This window comes from Talpa occidentalis, unplaced genomic scaffold, assembly GCF_014898055.3.
Source record: "Talpa occidentalis isolate TD23 unplaced genomic scaffold, MPIMG_talOcc4v2.1 talOcc4.8, whole genome shotgun sequence".
Classification (NCBI taxonomy): Eukaryota; Metazoa; Chordata; class Mammalia; order Eulipotyphla; family Talpidae; genus Talpa; species Talpa occidentalis.
Window position 1 is genome coordinate 5,524,295 of NW_023605194.1, and position 16,505 is coordinate 5,540,799.

Consider the following 16,505-nt stretch of genomic DNA (forward strand, 5'->3'; position numbering starts at 1 on the left):
CTACCTGCAAAGGTGACCTTATTTGGCAAGAGGGTCTCTGTAGATGTAATTCAGTCTTGAGATCATTGGATTTGGGGTGAAGCCTGCCCCCGAGACTGTATAGAGTCCCCCAAGATCTGCTCTGACCTGGAGTCACGTGTCCTGTGTTTCTGGCTGGGGGGGGGGGGCCTTCGTGTCAGTGCTTGGGAAGAACCGGGCTTCCTTAGGAGATGAGAAATTCAGTTCTCACCTCACTCTTGTCCCAGCCCTCACCCGCTCCACCTGAAAAGCGTTTATCTGGGGTGGACCCTAAATCCAATGCCTGGTGTCTTTAGAAAGAAGGGATACTTGATACGCAGAGGCCAGGTGAAGAGTGAGGCAGAAATTGGAGTGATGTGGCCAGAAGCCATGGAATGCTGGCCATCAGGAGTGGGAGAGGCCTGGACAGACTCCCTCAGACAGGCTTCTAGGAAGTCTCTGAGGTGGGGTGAGTGGGGACATCCTGCTGACTCCTGGCCTCCAAAACTGCCAGAGAATTTTTTTGTATGGTTTCAAACTGCTAAGTTTGGGGTGATTTGCTATGGCAGTCTTAGGAAACCAAGACACTTCCCATCCCTCACTCCCTACCCACACTCCCACCTTCCAATAAGGAGTCTGACATCAGACACATGCTCTGCTCTCACCTCCCACGTGGCTTAACTGCCTTCTCCCATGGTTACTGCTCACCCTTTGCTAATCCTTTAGGGGGGAGAGGATAATCTTTCAGGGTGGATCTCCACACACCAGGGGAGCAGACAGGAAGGCGGACAGCCTGCTACTTCCTTGAGTCAATCACAGGAAATAGCTTTTGCCCCCTAATGTCAAAGAGACTTTGTACAAACAAAATCTAAGTAATCCGATATACTCACTTAATTATTTAAGTAGCAAGTCAATATTTCTCATTAGCTTCAGCTTACAAACTCAGGCACGACAATGAAGGAAAGGTTATTTTTAACCCTCCGGATAAAGAAGATTCCAGAGAAGAGTAAAAGGCTAAATTTGCTATCGCTTAACAGAGGCAAGGAAAGACTCAAAACCTTCCCAGAAAATAAATCCGAGCTGGGCCTCCTCTTGTGGCGCAGCGGTTGAGCGCTGGGCTGCGAGGCTGCCCGCAGCTTCTGCAGCGCCGGTTCTGCAGCACCGGTTCTGCAGCGCCGGTTCGTTCCCCGGCTGCCGGCGAGGGTCCCACAAAAAAAAAAAAAAAAAAAAAATCCGAGCCACACTTACTGCCAAGATCCAAAGAAAAAAATTTATTTACAATAGAGAATTTTATTTGAAACATGCATTTTTTTTTAAAACAAATCAGCAAATGCAGATCAAGTTTACGCTCTTTAAGGCAAGAGTCCCTGTGCAAGCTGTACAAGTTCATATGAAATCCAAAAGCTGCTCACCCTGGGAACTCAGGTACAAAGGGCAAGGCCAAGGTCAGCGATGTGTCTTTTATTAGAGAATCAGACCATCTCCCTGATACAGGAACGCTGAGGTCAACTTGCTATGAATTATACTAGGAAAATGCAAACCAATAGCAAGAAATTCTGATAGTCTCCTTAGAACTGCATACAATCAAATCAACTTTATTTAGAAAGGAAATACAGTAGTGCATACGAAAAAGTGAAAAGAGAACCCGTCCGCACAACGGGCGGACAGCAGTGTGCCGACGGTCATATTGCACGCAACAGTCAAGTCCAGACATTTGGTTCAAAGTTAGCTTTTCCCCATTTTGGCAATCAGTTCGTCACAGATCTTGGTGAGTTCTTCTATCTCTTTATTCTGCAAGAAGATAAAGAAAGGCTGCTGAAATCTCCTGGTGGTTTGAAATTAAGCCAATCAGAAAAGTCATTAGATTTTTTTAGGGGTCTGGGGTCCCCCAGAACACTTGGTACCTCTGAAATGCTCTAACGCAGCGAGAGAAATGACTTAGAGATGCGCAATCTAAATCTATACCCCGCCTTGCTGTGTGACCTTGGGCAAGTTACACAGTCTCTCTGAGCTTTGATTTTGTGATCTTTAAAATGTGGATGATAACATTTGTCCCTGAGGACTAAATGAGGGCTAAAATGTAAAGTCGACCAGCACAGCGACCAGCACATGGCAGAGCGTTCACAAGCACCAGCTCCCTCCACAGCCCCGTTGTCTCGCACTGGTAACCCACTCTCTAAGGGGGACCCTAAGGGGTGACGTCCATCTGGACGGGTGGGGCTTTGCTCTCAGGAGAAAGTTCCATCTGGCTCAACAGTCAATCTCTGTGGCCCTCTCCCAGGGGGCACCAACTTTCTGGTAATCCAGGAACATTCTAGCAGCATTTTGACCTCTAGCTAGCTGGAGGTCCCCAGGGTGATGAGCCTCAACCACAAGTCTGTCCCCTGAGGCTGTACGGAGCCCCCAGAGATCTGCTCTGGCCTGGAGCCATGTGTCCCCGTTTCTGGCTGGTGCTTGGCAAGAACTGGAGTTTCTTAGGGGATGTGAAATTCATGCCTCACCTCTGTCCTGCCCTAGCCCTGACCAGCTTGCCTGAAACATGACCTTCCAGACACTATGGCTCTCAGAGGCTCCGTCCTGAGACGCTGAAATGCCCCCTGGGAGATGCAGCTCTCGAGGTACACGGCTAATCCTGAAATTACCGCTATTACCGTGACTGTCACTGCAGGGGTTGATTTTTCCCATCTTCCTGTGTGCCGCTCTCCATTCTAAACACACCCCAGGCGCTGTGGGGTCTCTCGCCTCGCAGGAGCCCCTCAGTGGCGGCCCCATTACCACCCCACTTTCCACTCAAGCCCAGAGAGGTGAAGCTTTCTGGTGCGAGCCTGTCTTTTTCAGCAGCCCTGTGTCTTTTTCAGCCCGAGAGGAATAGAGCAGGAGTGTGTCTCTGCATGGACCCCGGACAACGGGGGTGGAGCATGGGGCGCAGCCCAAGCAGGCACAGTGGCTACTCCCCAGGGGCCTCAGGAAGGTCCTTCCATGATCAGCCAGATCATTTTCCGGGCTGGGGGAGTCTTCAAGGTTTTCAGGATTAATTCTCCAACACTACAAACCCAGAAATGGGGGGAAGTGTGAGGCTTGCCTGGGGTCATCAGGGATGGTGGCGGGGGTGCAGTACCGGAGCCCCCAGGTCCCAGGGCTCAAGACACCATTGGGGGAGGTGACACGCCAATCCTGTGTCAGCACAGCCACACCACGCTGGAACCTGGCTGGAAGCAGGCCAGCCGAGGCCCACTGGGCGCTGCTGGGGTAGCAGAGACCACACAGGAGACACCCTGGCCTCCTGGCCACCCCTCCCCCCACAGTGCCCATCAGGGCCCCGGGGTGCAGCACGGCTGCCAGCCCAGGCCTCCATCTCTGACGAGCGCTCAGGGGACTCCTAGATCTAGTAGATGAACTGGAACAATGTCTGGAAACAGCTGGGGGCCTGGCCCTGCCGCCCTACACTCTTCAGACAACCCCCCCGCGCAGAAGGGGCTCTCGTTAGACACGCAGGGAGAGGCGGTTACAGACTGAGCGCTAGATGGGAGACCAGGAGACCTGGGGACAAACTGAGGGGCCTCAGCAAGATCTCCAGCCCTTCTGTCCCTGACAAGGTACAATCTCCCGGCAGTCAGCTGTCTTTGCTGGGGCCCCCTCGGGGGGACCCCACCCACTCACCAGCAGGCAGGCTGCAGGCCGGGCTAAGTGCTATGTGTCTGACACACAGCAGAGGCTTACTGGATTCTTGAATGTGGGCAAGGAATGAAAAACAGCAGTGAGTATCCCAGGCAGGAGGCCAGTCTCGGGGCTGGCTCTAAACCGTGTCTTCCGACGGGGGAGCTCCTGTCTTTGGGGGCTGCTGGGAAGCCCAGACCCCCCCACCCCATTACCTTCTGCTCCAGCGTCCTCTCCAGCGCATCTACCCGCAGCTGCTCCTTCCGCAGGCTGGCCTGGTAGGCGGCCTGCTCCTGCTGGGCCTTGCCCCGGACCTGGGCTATCTCGGCGTTGGCCCTGGTTAAATGGGGTGGGGGTAAGGAGAGCCCAGAAATGGTCAACATTTCCTACAGACACTTTCCTCCTCCCACCTCTGGCCAGGGGGAGCCCTCTGGGTCCAGCTCCCACCAACAGGGGCCTGAATACAGGGGCCCATGAGAACCCACATCCTCACGGTGCATTGAGGGGTGCCCTGGAGGGGCAACATGCATCCCTCACTTACCAAAATGAAAGCTAATTGGGAGCACAGGCTTATTGCACAGAAGAAACGCAGGACATTATCCGTCCGTCCGGAGCCAGCCTGGGGGCCCCGGGAGCTCCCAGACGCCCTTGCAGGGGCCAGGGGCCAGGGTTACCTGTCTAGCTTCTCCTCCGCGTGCACCTTCAGAGCCTGGTACCTTTGCTCTTCCTTCTTCACCCGGGACAGGTACTCCTGCGCACACTTCTTCAACACCTCTTCATTCTGACACCACAGAGGACGGGGCCGAAACCACAGAAGACACGCTGAGCGTTGGGAACCCCAAGAACTCTGATGTAGTCACATCTCTACCAGTCGAGGCCAACTTCTCAGCCAGCAAAGACAGGCTTCTGGAAGGTCCCAGCCCCGCCCAGCCTGCTCCAGCCTCTCCACCCACAGATCCAGCAGCCTGCTGAGCCCCACCTTGCGGAAGCCTTCCAAAACCTCCTTCATCTTCTCGTATCTCCTGAAGAGGTCAGCCAGGGACTTCTCCACAGAGTTCAGGTCGGCCAGGGCTTGCTCCTTCTCCAGGACCAGCTGCTGGACCGTCTGGTGGGAGACGGACTTCTCCCTCTGTTCGTCCTCTGGCAGGAGACACAACAAAACCATGCAGCCCGTGGAGTCACAAGCTGGTTTCAGGGGCCAGAGAGGCCTCGCACACCACACCGCTGACACAGGTGAGACATTTCAGACTCCCCAGCCCCTACCCCCACCCTGACTCTGCCTCTGAAGCAGCAAAACCCACAGCCAGCACCCCATACCCGGGCCCCACAGTATTAGATGGATGGAAATTAGCCCCTGTGCTTCCACCTGCTCCATGCAGCCCCTTGCAGTTGACCCTGGAGACCCCAGAGATTCTATTTGCTTTGACAGTAGGAATCTTCACTGCTGACTTTAGTGCTGAGCGAGCTTAGAAAGTGGGTGGACTGGGCTGGGAGCGGGGGTAGTTCAAGGTCTCAAGACAAAGAGATGATCTTTGGAAAAGAAAAAGGTTTCTTCATCTTTAAGCCCAAAGCCCACGTAACTGTCGTCCCTGATTCTACCGCACAAGAGACTGACAGCTCCTTGGCCACAGCAGGGATCTTGGCTCCAAGGAAAATGCAGCTATTTCTGTGCAAGTGAGTTTTTCAGTCTTGTACTAAAAGGGTGAAATTCCAGCCCCGCCCACAGTGGCTATTCTGTCCTCCACCTCCCCCACCTCGGCTGCCACAAGCCAACTCCCTCCCCAGGGGCTGGGAGACCACCTCACATTGCTGGGAAGGCGTTTCCTGCATCATAGCCCCCCCAGCCAGAGCCCTGTCCTCCCTGTGCTGAACTGTGAGTGGCCTCGGTGGGTGGGGAGGCACCCCACCTGATCTTTCTGGAGCTTTGGTGACAGAGGAGTGTATGTGTGTGGGGGGAAACCCCTGCTCAGAGTCCCTGGGGGAAGGAGCTCCACAGACTGTCCTTCCTCAGCCCCAGGTGCCCTGCGGGGGATGCCTGCTGCCCACACTGCCCAGGTGTCAGCTGCAGGATGGGGCCAGCGGGAAGTGGCACCAGCACCGGTAAGAGCAGCTTCTGGGCATGTGAACGGGGGTCTTTCATGCTGGGCCTGTCCCCAGCAGCCAGACTGACCAGAAGTAATGCCAGGTCTCTCTCTCCTGCTCAGAAGACTCCACCACGCTGGGAAGAACATGCAAGCGCCGTCCCCCCACGCGCTCTGCCCTCTCTGCTCCACCTGCCAGGCTCAGCACTGCTGTGCTGTTTGTGGGGAACACTCCAGAGCTCCCCAGGGCTCCCCTCACTCACTCAGAGGCACCTTCCCCGGGCACCTGCTTTGGGTTCTTTTCCTCAGGTTCCCGAGAAACGGTTGCCCCTGTGAAACCTGCAGTGAGACAGATCCTGGCACGGTGAGCACAGGCCAGGGCCCACCGTGGCTTCAGCTCCAGCCCTGATGCACTCGCTCAGAAGCTGACTCTCAGAGCCCCACGTTCTCAGCTCCAAAAGAAAGGGTCCTCACGTGTGAGCGTGCATCGGACACAGTGGGCGGCTTGCTCAAACACTACCTGCGCCCTACCCACTAGGTTCTGCTTCAGAACGTGAGCCCCTCATCTGTGCCAAGCTCCCCCCGGATGCTGAGGCCGCCGGCCCATGGGCCACGCTGGGAGAAGAAGGCCTGCACGATGCCCGCTGTCCCTCTAACCCTGCCTCTCAGAGCCACTGCTACTGGGCGGAGGTGAGAAACCAGGTGCCAGAGTCTGCCTGCCCAGGTTCAAACCCTGGCTCTGACACTTCCTGACTGTGACCTTAGGCCAGGGTTTTAACCTGTGTGCCTCGGTCTCCCCCTAAATTGATGTCACAGAGGGTGGCCGCTAGCACAGCGAGCGAGAACTGCCAGTGGTCAGTCCCCCAGCTGCTTCAGACCCCAAAACAGCAAGTGGGTGTCTCAACATGTCCCTGGTAACCCAGTAAGGACATGCAGGTTTTCAGCCTGCGTTTTTGCTGCTCCCTCGGCTCTCGGCGCGCGGTACGGGGCACGTCCCGGGCCTCTGTCAGGCCGTGGCCACGTGTCGCCAGCTCGGGAAAGAAGCAGAGTCCACCTGACTTCTCACTGGAGACCGGCCTGCCTCGGGTCTCCTTCCCTCCCCAGCCAACCCTTCTAAAAACACTACTTCCCGGAAGACCCAGGAGGCGAGAACACTCCGGAATTCTTATTGTAAATTACAAAGGCAGTTCGTGTCTTCAAGTCAGGAAATGAGCAGCAAACCAACAAAACAATGGCCGGGAGCTGGCTGGGCCTTACCAGGCAAAACACCATCCAGCCCGGGGGGGATGCAGCAAATACAGAAAGCAAAAGTAACAAAAATCAAAAAACAAACAAACAAGGGGTGCAGGGGGTCAAATCAGGGGAAAAGCATTTACTTACCAGGCTTGCCTGTGTGTTTTGCAAGCAAAGGGGAAGAAGCAACAGAAAATGGAAGCAAAACAGATAATCAGGGCAGTTGTTAGGAAAGCAGAAAAAAACAATCGCAACAACCTAGAATGCAGAAGCAAAGAGGTCCTTTTGCTCCGAATTCTAGATACTCAACATTTGAACCTAACGAAACAGGTTCTATTAGTAACATGTAATGAGGAGGGTGGAGGCAGCCAGGCTGGCGTGGAGCGTTTGTGAAGGTTTAAGGGAGTGCACCGAGCTAGGAGGGGCAGCAGGGTGGGTAAAAACTGGTCTGAACTTCAAAAGGCGAGCACATTCTCTCTGGTCCTGACTGCCAAGCAGCCTGGGGCTGAGCCCGCCTTTCCACGACACCGGCTGGGGCAGTGAAAGCGAGGCCATGGGGTGCAGGTGGGATGCTGGGGTGTGACTCCACACAGCGAGAGCCCCTCACCCGTCCAGGGAAGGTGCATCTGCCCATCGCCGTGTCCAGACCCGGCCAGGCCTCAGCCCCGCGTGGTGGCTGGCCAGGGCACCAGGACCTGGGGGCCATGTGGGCCTCGCCATGACCGGCAGTACTGACGTCGGTCGGCAGCCACGATGGGCGCCTGGCTGATGAGAACAGCTCGGCAAGTGGGTGATGAAAAGGACACTACGTCGCTTGTGAGGGCAGGGAGTGGACCCGGGAGAGGCCACTGAGCGAGGACACTGCTTCCAGCCAGGAGGGGTGTCAGAGCCACCGGGAAGCTCGAACATTCAAGAGGGGTTCACAGAACTTGGAGAGGGCACCCTCAGGTCAAACATGTACCAGGTCCCTGAGGGAGAGGGGCAGGCATGTCGGGTGGGGAGGAGTAAGCATGTGGGGGGGACAGGTGAGAGGTGGGCAGGTAGGTATGGGAAAGGAAGGTACGGGGGGAGGCTTGGGGGAGCAGTTGGGGGCTGTGTGACCATGATCCCTGGAAGCAGGTTTCCATAGGCTCCTCTGGAATTCAATGTGCTGTTGCAAAAAGTGTCACCTGGACAAACTGTGAGGACGCCTCAGCGAAACGACCTTGCTGAGTCGCGAGGACAGGCCCTGGAGCCAACTAGAGACTCTCACTCTTCTAGTTTTCAAGAGGGGGTGTCTGCTCATGGGGAAACACCAGCCGAGCAGTAAAAGATGGCTCTGGCAGCCTTCCCTAGGGGCATGGGCCTTGTACCCCCATTTCAACACCTGCCTAAATGTCACTGTCAACGGCAAAAGGACAAACACATGACTGAGATGCAGAAGGAAGCTTCCAGAGGAGCCGGGGAGGCCGGGCGGTGTTTTCATCTCCCGAGGCTCCAGGAGGCGAAGGGCGTGCTCAGCTCGCCAGACCCCGCACGCTGGAGACATAAATCCTTCCTCCCACAACTTTTACCAGCTGGTCCAGTTCCAAGAGGATTTCCTTTTTGGTTTACACTCCTTTTTTTAACCTCATTCATATGTTTTCATAAAGCCTGACACCAATTTAATAAAGAGGTTTCATTGCATAGAAGCACACGCCAAGTGGCCCATTCCTAGGCACACCCGGAGGTTTCTCTCTGAGCTCTGGGGACACGGCCTTCATGGTAACAAAAAGCCTGAGCTCTCTGGGCGGAGGCCTCGACTCTTGCCTCCTCACTGTCCCCCAGGTTGTTCTCATCTTTCCTGAGATGAGCACGAGGTGAGGCTTGACACCCACGTGCAGTTTGCATGGAGCTGGGGCTTTTCTCTGGGTCCTTAAAAACAAAATAATTTGAAAACCTGGCATCGTGGGCCTAGCAAATAGAGAAGCAAACACAAACGTGTCGCCCTAGTGTCCTAATGTCGTTTCTGAAAAATGATCACTAGTGTAAAAAGCCTGGATTTGAACTACAAGACCTTTTCTCATTATTAAAAGACAAAGAACAAAGCCCAGTGTGTCTCAGTTGCACTCTGAGGCCTCTGAGGCCTCTATTGCAAGCTGTCAGTACTGGCTGTCAGGGCTGCTGCAATGAGAGGGATTCTGAGGCAGGGACCATGGTCAGAGGAGCGGGCTGTGGCTGGTCAACAGCAGCTGTTGGTCACAGGAGGGAGTGGGCAGGCAGGGGGCTGCCACGCGCTCTGCTAGCCTCGCGTGGACCCTGTACAGGCCGAGTGGGACATTCTGTCACTTTGGTCTAAGTGAAATTGGAATTTAGGAATTTGGTTCCCAGTCTCTCCTATGAGCAAAAAAGCTCCCAAGCATCCAAGGAGCCAACCAAGTCTCCTCCCCTTGAGGTGGACAGTCCTGGCTGGTCATTTGGCGGCCGTGGCCTCCAACAGGCAGGAATAACGCCAAGGGACATTCTAGTGGGGGGTTCCGGGAGGTCCCCAGGCTCACTGCCTTGGGTGAAGCCACCATCTGAGCTGCTTGGGTCCCTCCCTGAAGGACCTTGTGCTCTGAGCCCCCTTCTTCAAAGCCCACCCCCCAGTTTAGAAGCCCTAGAGTGGGCCTGAGCCCCCCGAAAGTCAGGACACCCACCTATCATTTGAGCGATGGTCTTCTCGTACTCAGCCACTATCTTCCTGCAAGAGAAGTAAAAATACATTGGAACCATGACAGGGAAAGGTTTACAGTCTCACAAGGGGTTCCTGACCAGGCAGCAGAGGACACGTCTTGCTTGTCCGGGTTGGTGACTTCTACCATCTCCAACCTCAGGACTCTCTTTGCACACCAAGCAGGTTCGTTTTCCTAGTGGGTGATTCTGAACACACCACTCACCTGTGTAAAACCTTCAATGCTTCCCCACTGTCCACTGAGAAAAGCCAAGCCCTCAGCTTGGCAGTCGACACCCTTGACAACCTGGCCTGATCTCCCTTCTTCAGCATCACCTCGAGAACACAGTGGTTCAATGCGAATAAATGACTTCTTGTTTGCTCTGGGCTTTCTCACCCCACACCCCTGCCCATGTTATTCACTCCCCTCCCCATCTCTACTTCTCACAGTCTGTTTCTTCAAGGTCCAATTCAAATGCCATCTCTTCCAGGAAGCCTTCCCTGATTCCCCTCTATAGAACTTAACATTTTATCTGAATCTTCTTCCCAAACATCTCATACATATGGCATCACAGTACAAGGCCTATGGCTCCTTCTTACTACCTGCAGGTTTTTATTTTTTCGGTGGGGGGAGAAGTAGCACTTCACGGGTAGCCTCAAGGAACAGCAGCTGCACAAACCCATGCAGAACCCTTGCTTGTAAGGTGGCCTCACCGCTGCCCCCAGGGGCAAGGACCAAGGAGGGAAGAGGTCCCCCTCCAAAGTCAGTTTTCTGGAAGAACCTTCCTGGGGGTGCATCTGTATTATCTAATAATTGTTCTCCACGAGAGAACCAAGAGGTGCCAAACAACAAATCCAGGGCCCAACGACAGCTGGCCCTGCCTCCCTAGCTGTGCAGCTGGGCGAGCTGGTGATGGGCACTGGGGGTTCGTTCAGCTGCCTCCCAGGTGTAGTGAGCACTACCCCAGACTCTGACCTTCAGGGCTGCGGGGGGTGTTAACTGAGGTGAAAGGGGATTCTGCAAAAACACGTTCTGCAAAGTCAAGCAGCCTGGCAGCTGCTGGGTGTCTGCAGCTTCTCGACCATGATCCCCAGGCCAGGGCCTCACCCCAGGACAGATCCTCTAGGGTTATCTCTGAAAATGACCCCGAATGAGAAACAGGGAGGCCACACCTCTAAACCCATCGCCCCTCTGGGTCTAGAGCAGGGACAGACGTGTGCTGTCAGGATGCAGGGAGACAGGCGCCCGGAGCTAGATCAGCTCTACTGCATTTCCACCTCATCCACAGGGGTATCGGAGCGCAGGGCCATTTGGGAAACCTCCCAGGGTCCTGGGGCCACAAAGGAGCAGAGCTAGGATAGGAGTTTAGGCACTGAACTCTGGAGTCTTTGTTCATTGCCCTCAGGCTGCCTTCAGGCACTGTGCTTTACAGCCTTTTACAGAGGAGGTAAAGTAGGACCCGAGCCAGGGAACCGGCCCGGAAGCAGTCAGGCTCCAGGGGCAGGCCGGGCTGCCACTCAAGCCATGGAGATCCGTGAGCTTCATTAGTTGGTGCCTCTTGAAGCCCCACCCAGGACAAACAGCACCTCCTGGAGGCTGGCATCCCCAGGATGTCCTGCTCCCCGAAGCCACCCTGTCTCCTCCCAACCCTCCCACCGCCACCCCCAAGATAAAGAGGGGAAAAAGATTAAAAATAATGCAACTCTAGGGCCTCAGTTTGAATGTGAAGTACCACACTAAAATTAACCTCCAGAAGTGGTAAGAAAAACAGCAGCAGAAAGAGAACAAACAGGAGAACTTTCAGGAAGAAACCACTTGACCTAGAAAATGGGACAGGATTGCAGAAATAGTGTGCCTGTTACTTAGAACAGGAGGCCAGGATGCACTTGATTCTGAGGCTAGACTGGTACCTGTGTGGCACAACCCATGTGTGGTGCTTCGACCCATGTGTGGTGCTTTAAAAATCCATCCGTCCCCTTACTCCCAAACATCGAGCCTGAAAAGTGAAGTCTATCATGGATTTTCAACGGTGCCAGGTCTTCCCTCTTGCTAAGTGATTGGTTCTGTCTGGCCCACCTCTCCTCTCGCTACTGGAAGTCCCCTGAGTTAATGCAGCTCGTGCTGAAGAAGGTAGGAGTGCAACAAACTGAACTGTGGCTGCAAGAGCAGCCCTCAGATCCAGGTGTGGCCAGGGGCTGGCCAAGGAGACCAACTCAGCTGGCCAAGGTCAAGGTGAGGGCTGAAGGTGCTTTCAAAACACCAGTAACATGAAAATTTTAAAAAGCACATCCCCAGGGTAACTTCTAGAGTTGGCTTCATAGTTCTTTTGTTTTGTTTTTAAAGATTTATTTATTTTTTTACAAGAACCGGTGTACAGGCCAGATGTGCGGGAGGGTGAGAGGATTCACCCGAGACAGAGTGGGGAACAGAACAGACAGACCAACTGAAATACACTGCTGAGGGGAGCAGCAGCAGACAGGAGAGGTCTGCCCCACCATGTGGGTATCTCTGCGGTCGGCAGGGATCGAACCGGCACTGCAGAGGCTGCGGACAGCTCCACAGCTCTGCACTCAACCGCCTGCACCACCAGAGAGGTCCGGATTCTTAGTTCTTAAGATGATGAATTGAGGGAGAAAAGAAGTATCAGATGGGATGAGGAGGAGGCAGGATGCTGGGGACAGTGGGAAGAGCTTGGAGTTTGAAATCAGAAAGATGGATTCAAATTTATGTTCTTCTAAGTCGAAGCCTGAGGCCTGACTCAGCGAGTCACCCAGCCTCTCTGAGCCTCCACTACAAGCAGCCGGCGAGCCCTCCTTGCCAGCTATCGGGGGAACGGAGGCCGTGCATCTCTGGCCAGAGGCACGGCGCGTGGCACGTGGTAGGCATTTAATGCACGGCAGCCCTCCTCTTTCTATTACAAATGTAGCAAATGAAAACAAATTCATCACGGGGAAGTTGGGAGACAACCTAAATATTTATCCACTGGCACTGGAGAAATGAATATGTGAGGACTATTAGCACCAGCTAAACAATGAGGTCCAGATGTATAAAAGTCTGTCCAAGACAAGCTGTTACATTAAAAAAGAGTGCAGGATAATGTATACTTGCACGTTCCCATTTGTTTGGGGAAAAAACGAAGCTATCTAGATACAGTCACACATCTGCCTTCAGATAAGGGGAATTCTTGGAAGGAGACCCCGGAGCAGGACCTGAGGGGCGTGGAACCCTTGCTGGGGGCGACGACTGGTTTCATGTTCTATACATGTTTATTTGATTGCAGTGTTCAATTCGTGTGTGTGATGCTTTCATAACCGTAATATACCAAAGATGCTCATAGGAAAATAGGGACCGTGAGTAATTAAGAAAAGACAGCTCGCGCAGAGGAGCGCGCCCCCAGCTCCAGCTGTCGTCAAGCCACAGGGGAGCCGGTGCTTGTCACTGACCTCATTTCCATCACTTCCCGCCGGCTTTCTTCGTATTTATCTTTCCACTCTGAGACCTCTCTCTCCTTGGTTATGATCTGGTATGGGGGGAAGAAGAGAAAGGTTAGCTCCAAGGAGTGAATTTACATCTGAGCAATTTGCGGTCCAGGACCAGGAAACATGGACTAAATGTAGAATGAAAACTTCCAACACCAGCCAAGACTGTATGCTGAGAATTTCCTCTGGCAGAAGACAGCAATAAGCCAGGCGTCAGACATTCACAAAGCCCCTCTACCCCGGAGCAACTGAAAGGCATCTTCTTTTCCTTATAAACCAAATAAAGCCATAAAGGCTCATTATGCAGGACTGGGAGGGCGATGCCACTGTCCCTGCAGAGGGGGACAGTCTGTGAACCCGGGGAGGTGTGCTTGTGGGTGGGGGCAGAAGCAGATCTCAAAACAGGTCTTTCCCCAGAGCCGGCCCTCCTGAGCCCGGGGCCGCACCTCGGCTCTGGCCATCTGGAGTGCAGAGTCCAAGCTGGGTTGCTGGAACAGGAGGCTGGTGGGCTTCTCCACCTCGGAGGCCCCGATGCGGGAGTACAAGGCGCTTTTGGAGATGGAGACATCCGTCGGGTGAGCAGCCTCTCTCTGTGGAATGATTTTGCATTAAAAGAAAGAAAAAAGAAGGTTAACAGGAATCTCGCAAGAGAGGGTCACATCCACGCCCTCATGAATGGGTCACCGTATGGTTTTGAAACAAAGAACATCAGAAGTATGAAGCGATGGTGAGACTGATGAGTGGGGCGATGCTGGGCACGATGGTGGACATCTGCCCCTTGGCACCGCACGGGCAGACAGAGGGGCTGGTGGCAGAGCCCCCCAGACTCCCAGCACCGAGTCCAGTGCGTCTGGGGCCTGCTTATCACTGCCACTTATCAGACGCCAGGCTTCTGGGCCCAGCGCAGGGACCCTGGTCGCCAGCCAGCAGGCTCTACTTCAGAACAAAAGCCGGACGGCGAACACAACGTTGGATGCTTGTCTGCATCTGCCTCGTCTTTAATAACCACAGAGCTGCTCGTTTTTGTGAGTCTGTCCTCGCTTCAATTTGGGGCCATCTGGTTAGCTCCGTTTAAAAGGATACGAGCCACACAAAGTTTAAAGCCAAGCACAGTTGTCAACCAAGGTCACCTTCAACAGCTAGTTTCTGGACGCCAGCCAGCCAGAGGTGGGTCTGTCAAGTCAAAGGGAAGACTGAAAACTGGATGAGGAACGATCTTCATTTAGCTGAGAGGATGCTCAGCACAAGGCCGGATTCCCCAGCCCCACCCCAGTCCCACTGCCTCAACAGCTTTATAGCCTGAGGATGGACCCCTCCCTTCTTGAAGGAGGAGGGGTCTGCCGTCCCCTCCCCCACCAATGCACAAGATGCTCAGCAATTTCCAAGACACTCGAGATGCAGGGTTAGGAGGCCCCAGCCAGCGCAGGGGCGGTGTCTAGTTCTACCGCCAGAGAAACAGCAAACCAGCCACACTCTCAGTCCTATTCATCACCCTGCCGGTGCCGCCCTGGCCGCCAAGGGGCTGGGCATGTTCAGCTGGACGGGAAGCAGTGGTGGGTTAACTCGCAGGAAGTGGCTGCTTCTTCCTTGGGAAACGGAGAAGAAACCGAGCAGTGCCCAGAACACCACAGCGCAGTAGAAAGAGCGGGCGATTCAGGAAAAGACTGACGTGGACTCATCCTGTAAAAGGCGGCAGGTAGCGGGGCAGCGCCACTGGTAACTAGGGTGGGGGGAGTGGAGGGGGTAGGGGCGGTGGGACTTGAGGCGGATTTCTCTTTTGGGCCACAAGGCCGGGCCTGCTCGCCCACCTCCAACATCACGAAGGGGACCAGGAGGAGGGAGACGGCTCAGAAACCCTGGGCGGGGGCTAATGGATAGGACTGGAGATGAGTGAGTTAGGCCCAGTTAGTCGGACACATGCAAGCTGAACTGAGTGGTTTGCTGGTCCGGGAGCGGGCTTCTGTTGCTTGGGCCTCGCTGTCTCTGCCTGGCCTCGAGTATTTTGGCTAACTCTGAAGTGGACCCCGAATCGCTACTGCTGGGCAGAGAGGGGAGCAGCCAGACCTTGTCCAACCCTACAGACACACTCACGTGTCCAGGGGAGCCCACTCGTCATGCTCGGGTCCTAAAGGAGCCTCCACTAAAGAACATTCGGCCAGAACCACCTCCACAGTGACCTCCCAGAAGAGAGATCGCAGCCCAGCAGGTGCCTGAAGTGCCCTCGAGGGTCTCATCACTCAGAAATGTCTCAGGACAGAACTGGAAACCCATCCTGAGGCATCAAGCCTCAGCGTTTGTATTATGGAGAAAGTGCATAAAAACAAAATTCTGAAGAGGATTTTAAAAAAGCCATTCTTGCCACTTTTTAAGCAAAATAATGCATTCCTTTAAAAATTAGAATAAAATTTCAAAATGGAAAGAACACTAGACACCATCGAACTCATCCTGGACCTCCTGAAAGAAAAATGGGGGGTCTGAGAGACCCGGCAGAAAGGTTTCCAGGAACAAGGAACAAGGTTCAGTTCCCACCCAAAATAAACCAGCTCGGGCCTCCCCGGTGGTGCAGCGGTTGAGCGCTGGGTTGCGAAGCTGCCTGCAGCCTCTGCAGCGCTGGTTCGATCCCCGGCTGCTCCCAGGCCACCGGAGGAGGGTCCCACATGGCACGCAGACCTCTCCTGCCGCCCGCTGCTCCCCTCAGCAGTGTCCTTCGGTCCTTCTGCCTGCTCTGCTCCCCGCTCTGGCTCTGGTGAATTCTTTCGCCCTCCCACGCTTCTGACTGTACCCAGTGCTTGTTATATATAAATAAATAAAAATAAATCTTTAAAAAAAAATACATGATCTTTTAAAAAACAAAAACAAAAACAAAATAAACCAGCTCCCTGAAAGCACAAGAGAAAATGAATAAAATTAACTTTCTCCTTCGGGACAGAAACCAAACATGCTCAACGCAGCTTAATGCGCTTCGAGCTACTCAAGATCTTTCACAAAACAAGGAGAGAAATTGGGGGGAGGTGGGCAGTGAGAATCTTCCACGTAAATGGAAAAGGATAGGACCCTTTGCAGGGATTCCTATCACCCTCAACCCTGGCCATCTGGTGTTTCAATAAGGAACAGATGACTTCAGAATTCATCTGAACTCCTGTCGAGCATCTGCCTGCTAAATTCGAGGTACACGCCCTGGTTTTCCCTTACAACCAGAAACTGTTTTACCCGAAATGAATAGGTTTGTCTCTCATTGATTTAAGATCAAACTTAGAGATCAAGTTTTGCTTGATCACTTAATTCCCCATCTGCCACTATAAATGGGCCAAAAAGCTGCTAGAATCACAAATTCAAATGTCAAATGACAGCGACTCAGCCAGCACAGGCCTTTAGAACGAACTTCC

The 16,505-nt window shown here is 53.9% G+C and overlaps 1 protein-coding gene across 4 annotated transcripts in view; it reads right to left on the bottom strand.

Moving 5' to 3' along the window:
* Positions 1–1,443: 1,443 nt before the first annotated feature.
* Positions 1,444–16,505, bottom strand: part of TACC2 (transforming acidic coiled-coil containing protein 2) — a 116,064-nt gene continuing 101,002 nt past the window's right edge. For all 4 annotated transcript variants that reach the window (XM_054690703.1, XM_054690702.1, XM_054690701.1 and 1 more), the window contains 7 exons: positions 13,566–13,709; positions 13,084–13,160; positions 9,626–9,669; positions 4,634–4,794; positions 4,329–4,435; positions 3,870–3,990; positions 1,444–1,788 (listed from right to left, as the gene is read on the bottom strand). In XM_054690703.1, the coding sequence (XP_054546678.1) occupies positions 1,723–1,788; positions 3,870–3,990; positions 4,329–4,435; positions 4,634–4,794; positions 9,626–9,669; positions 13,084–13,160; positions 13,566–13,709 (720 nt within the window). In that variant the 3' untranslated portion in view covers positions 1,444–1,722. The remainder of the gene's footprint in view (positions 1,789–3,869; positions 3,991–4,328; positions 4,436–4,633; positions 4,795–9,625; positions 9,670–13,083; positions 13,161–13,565; positions 13,710–16,505) is intronic.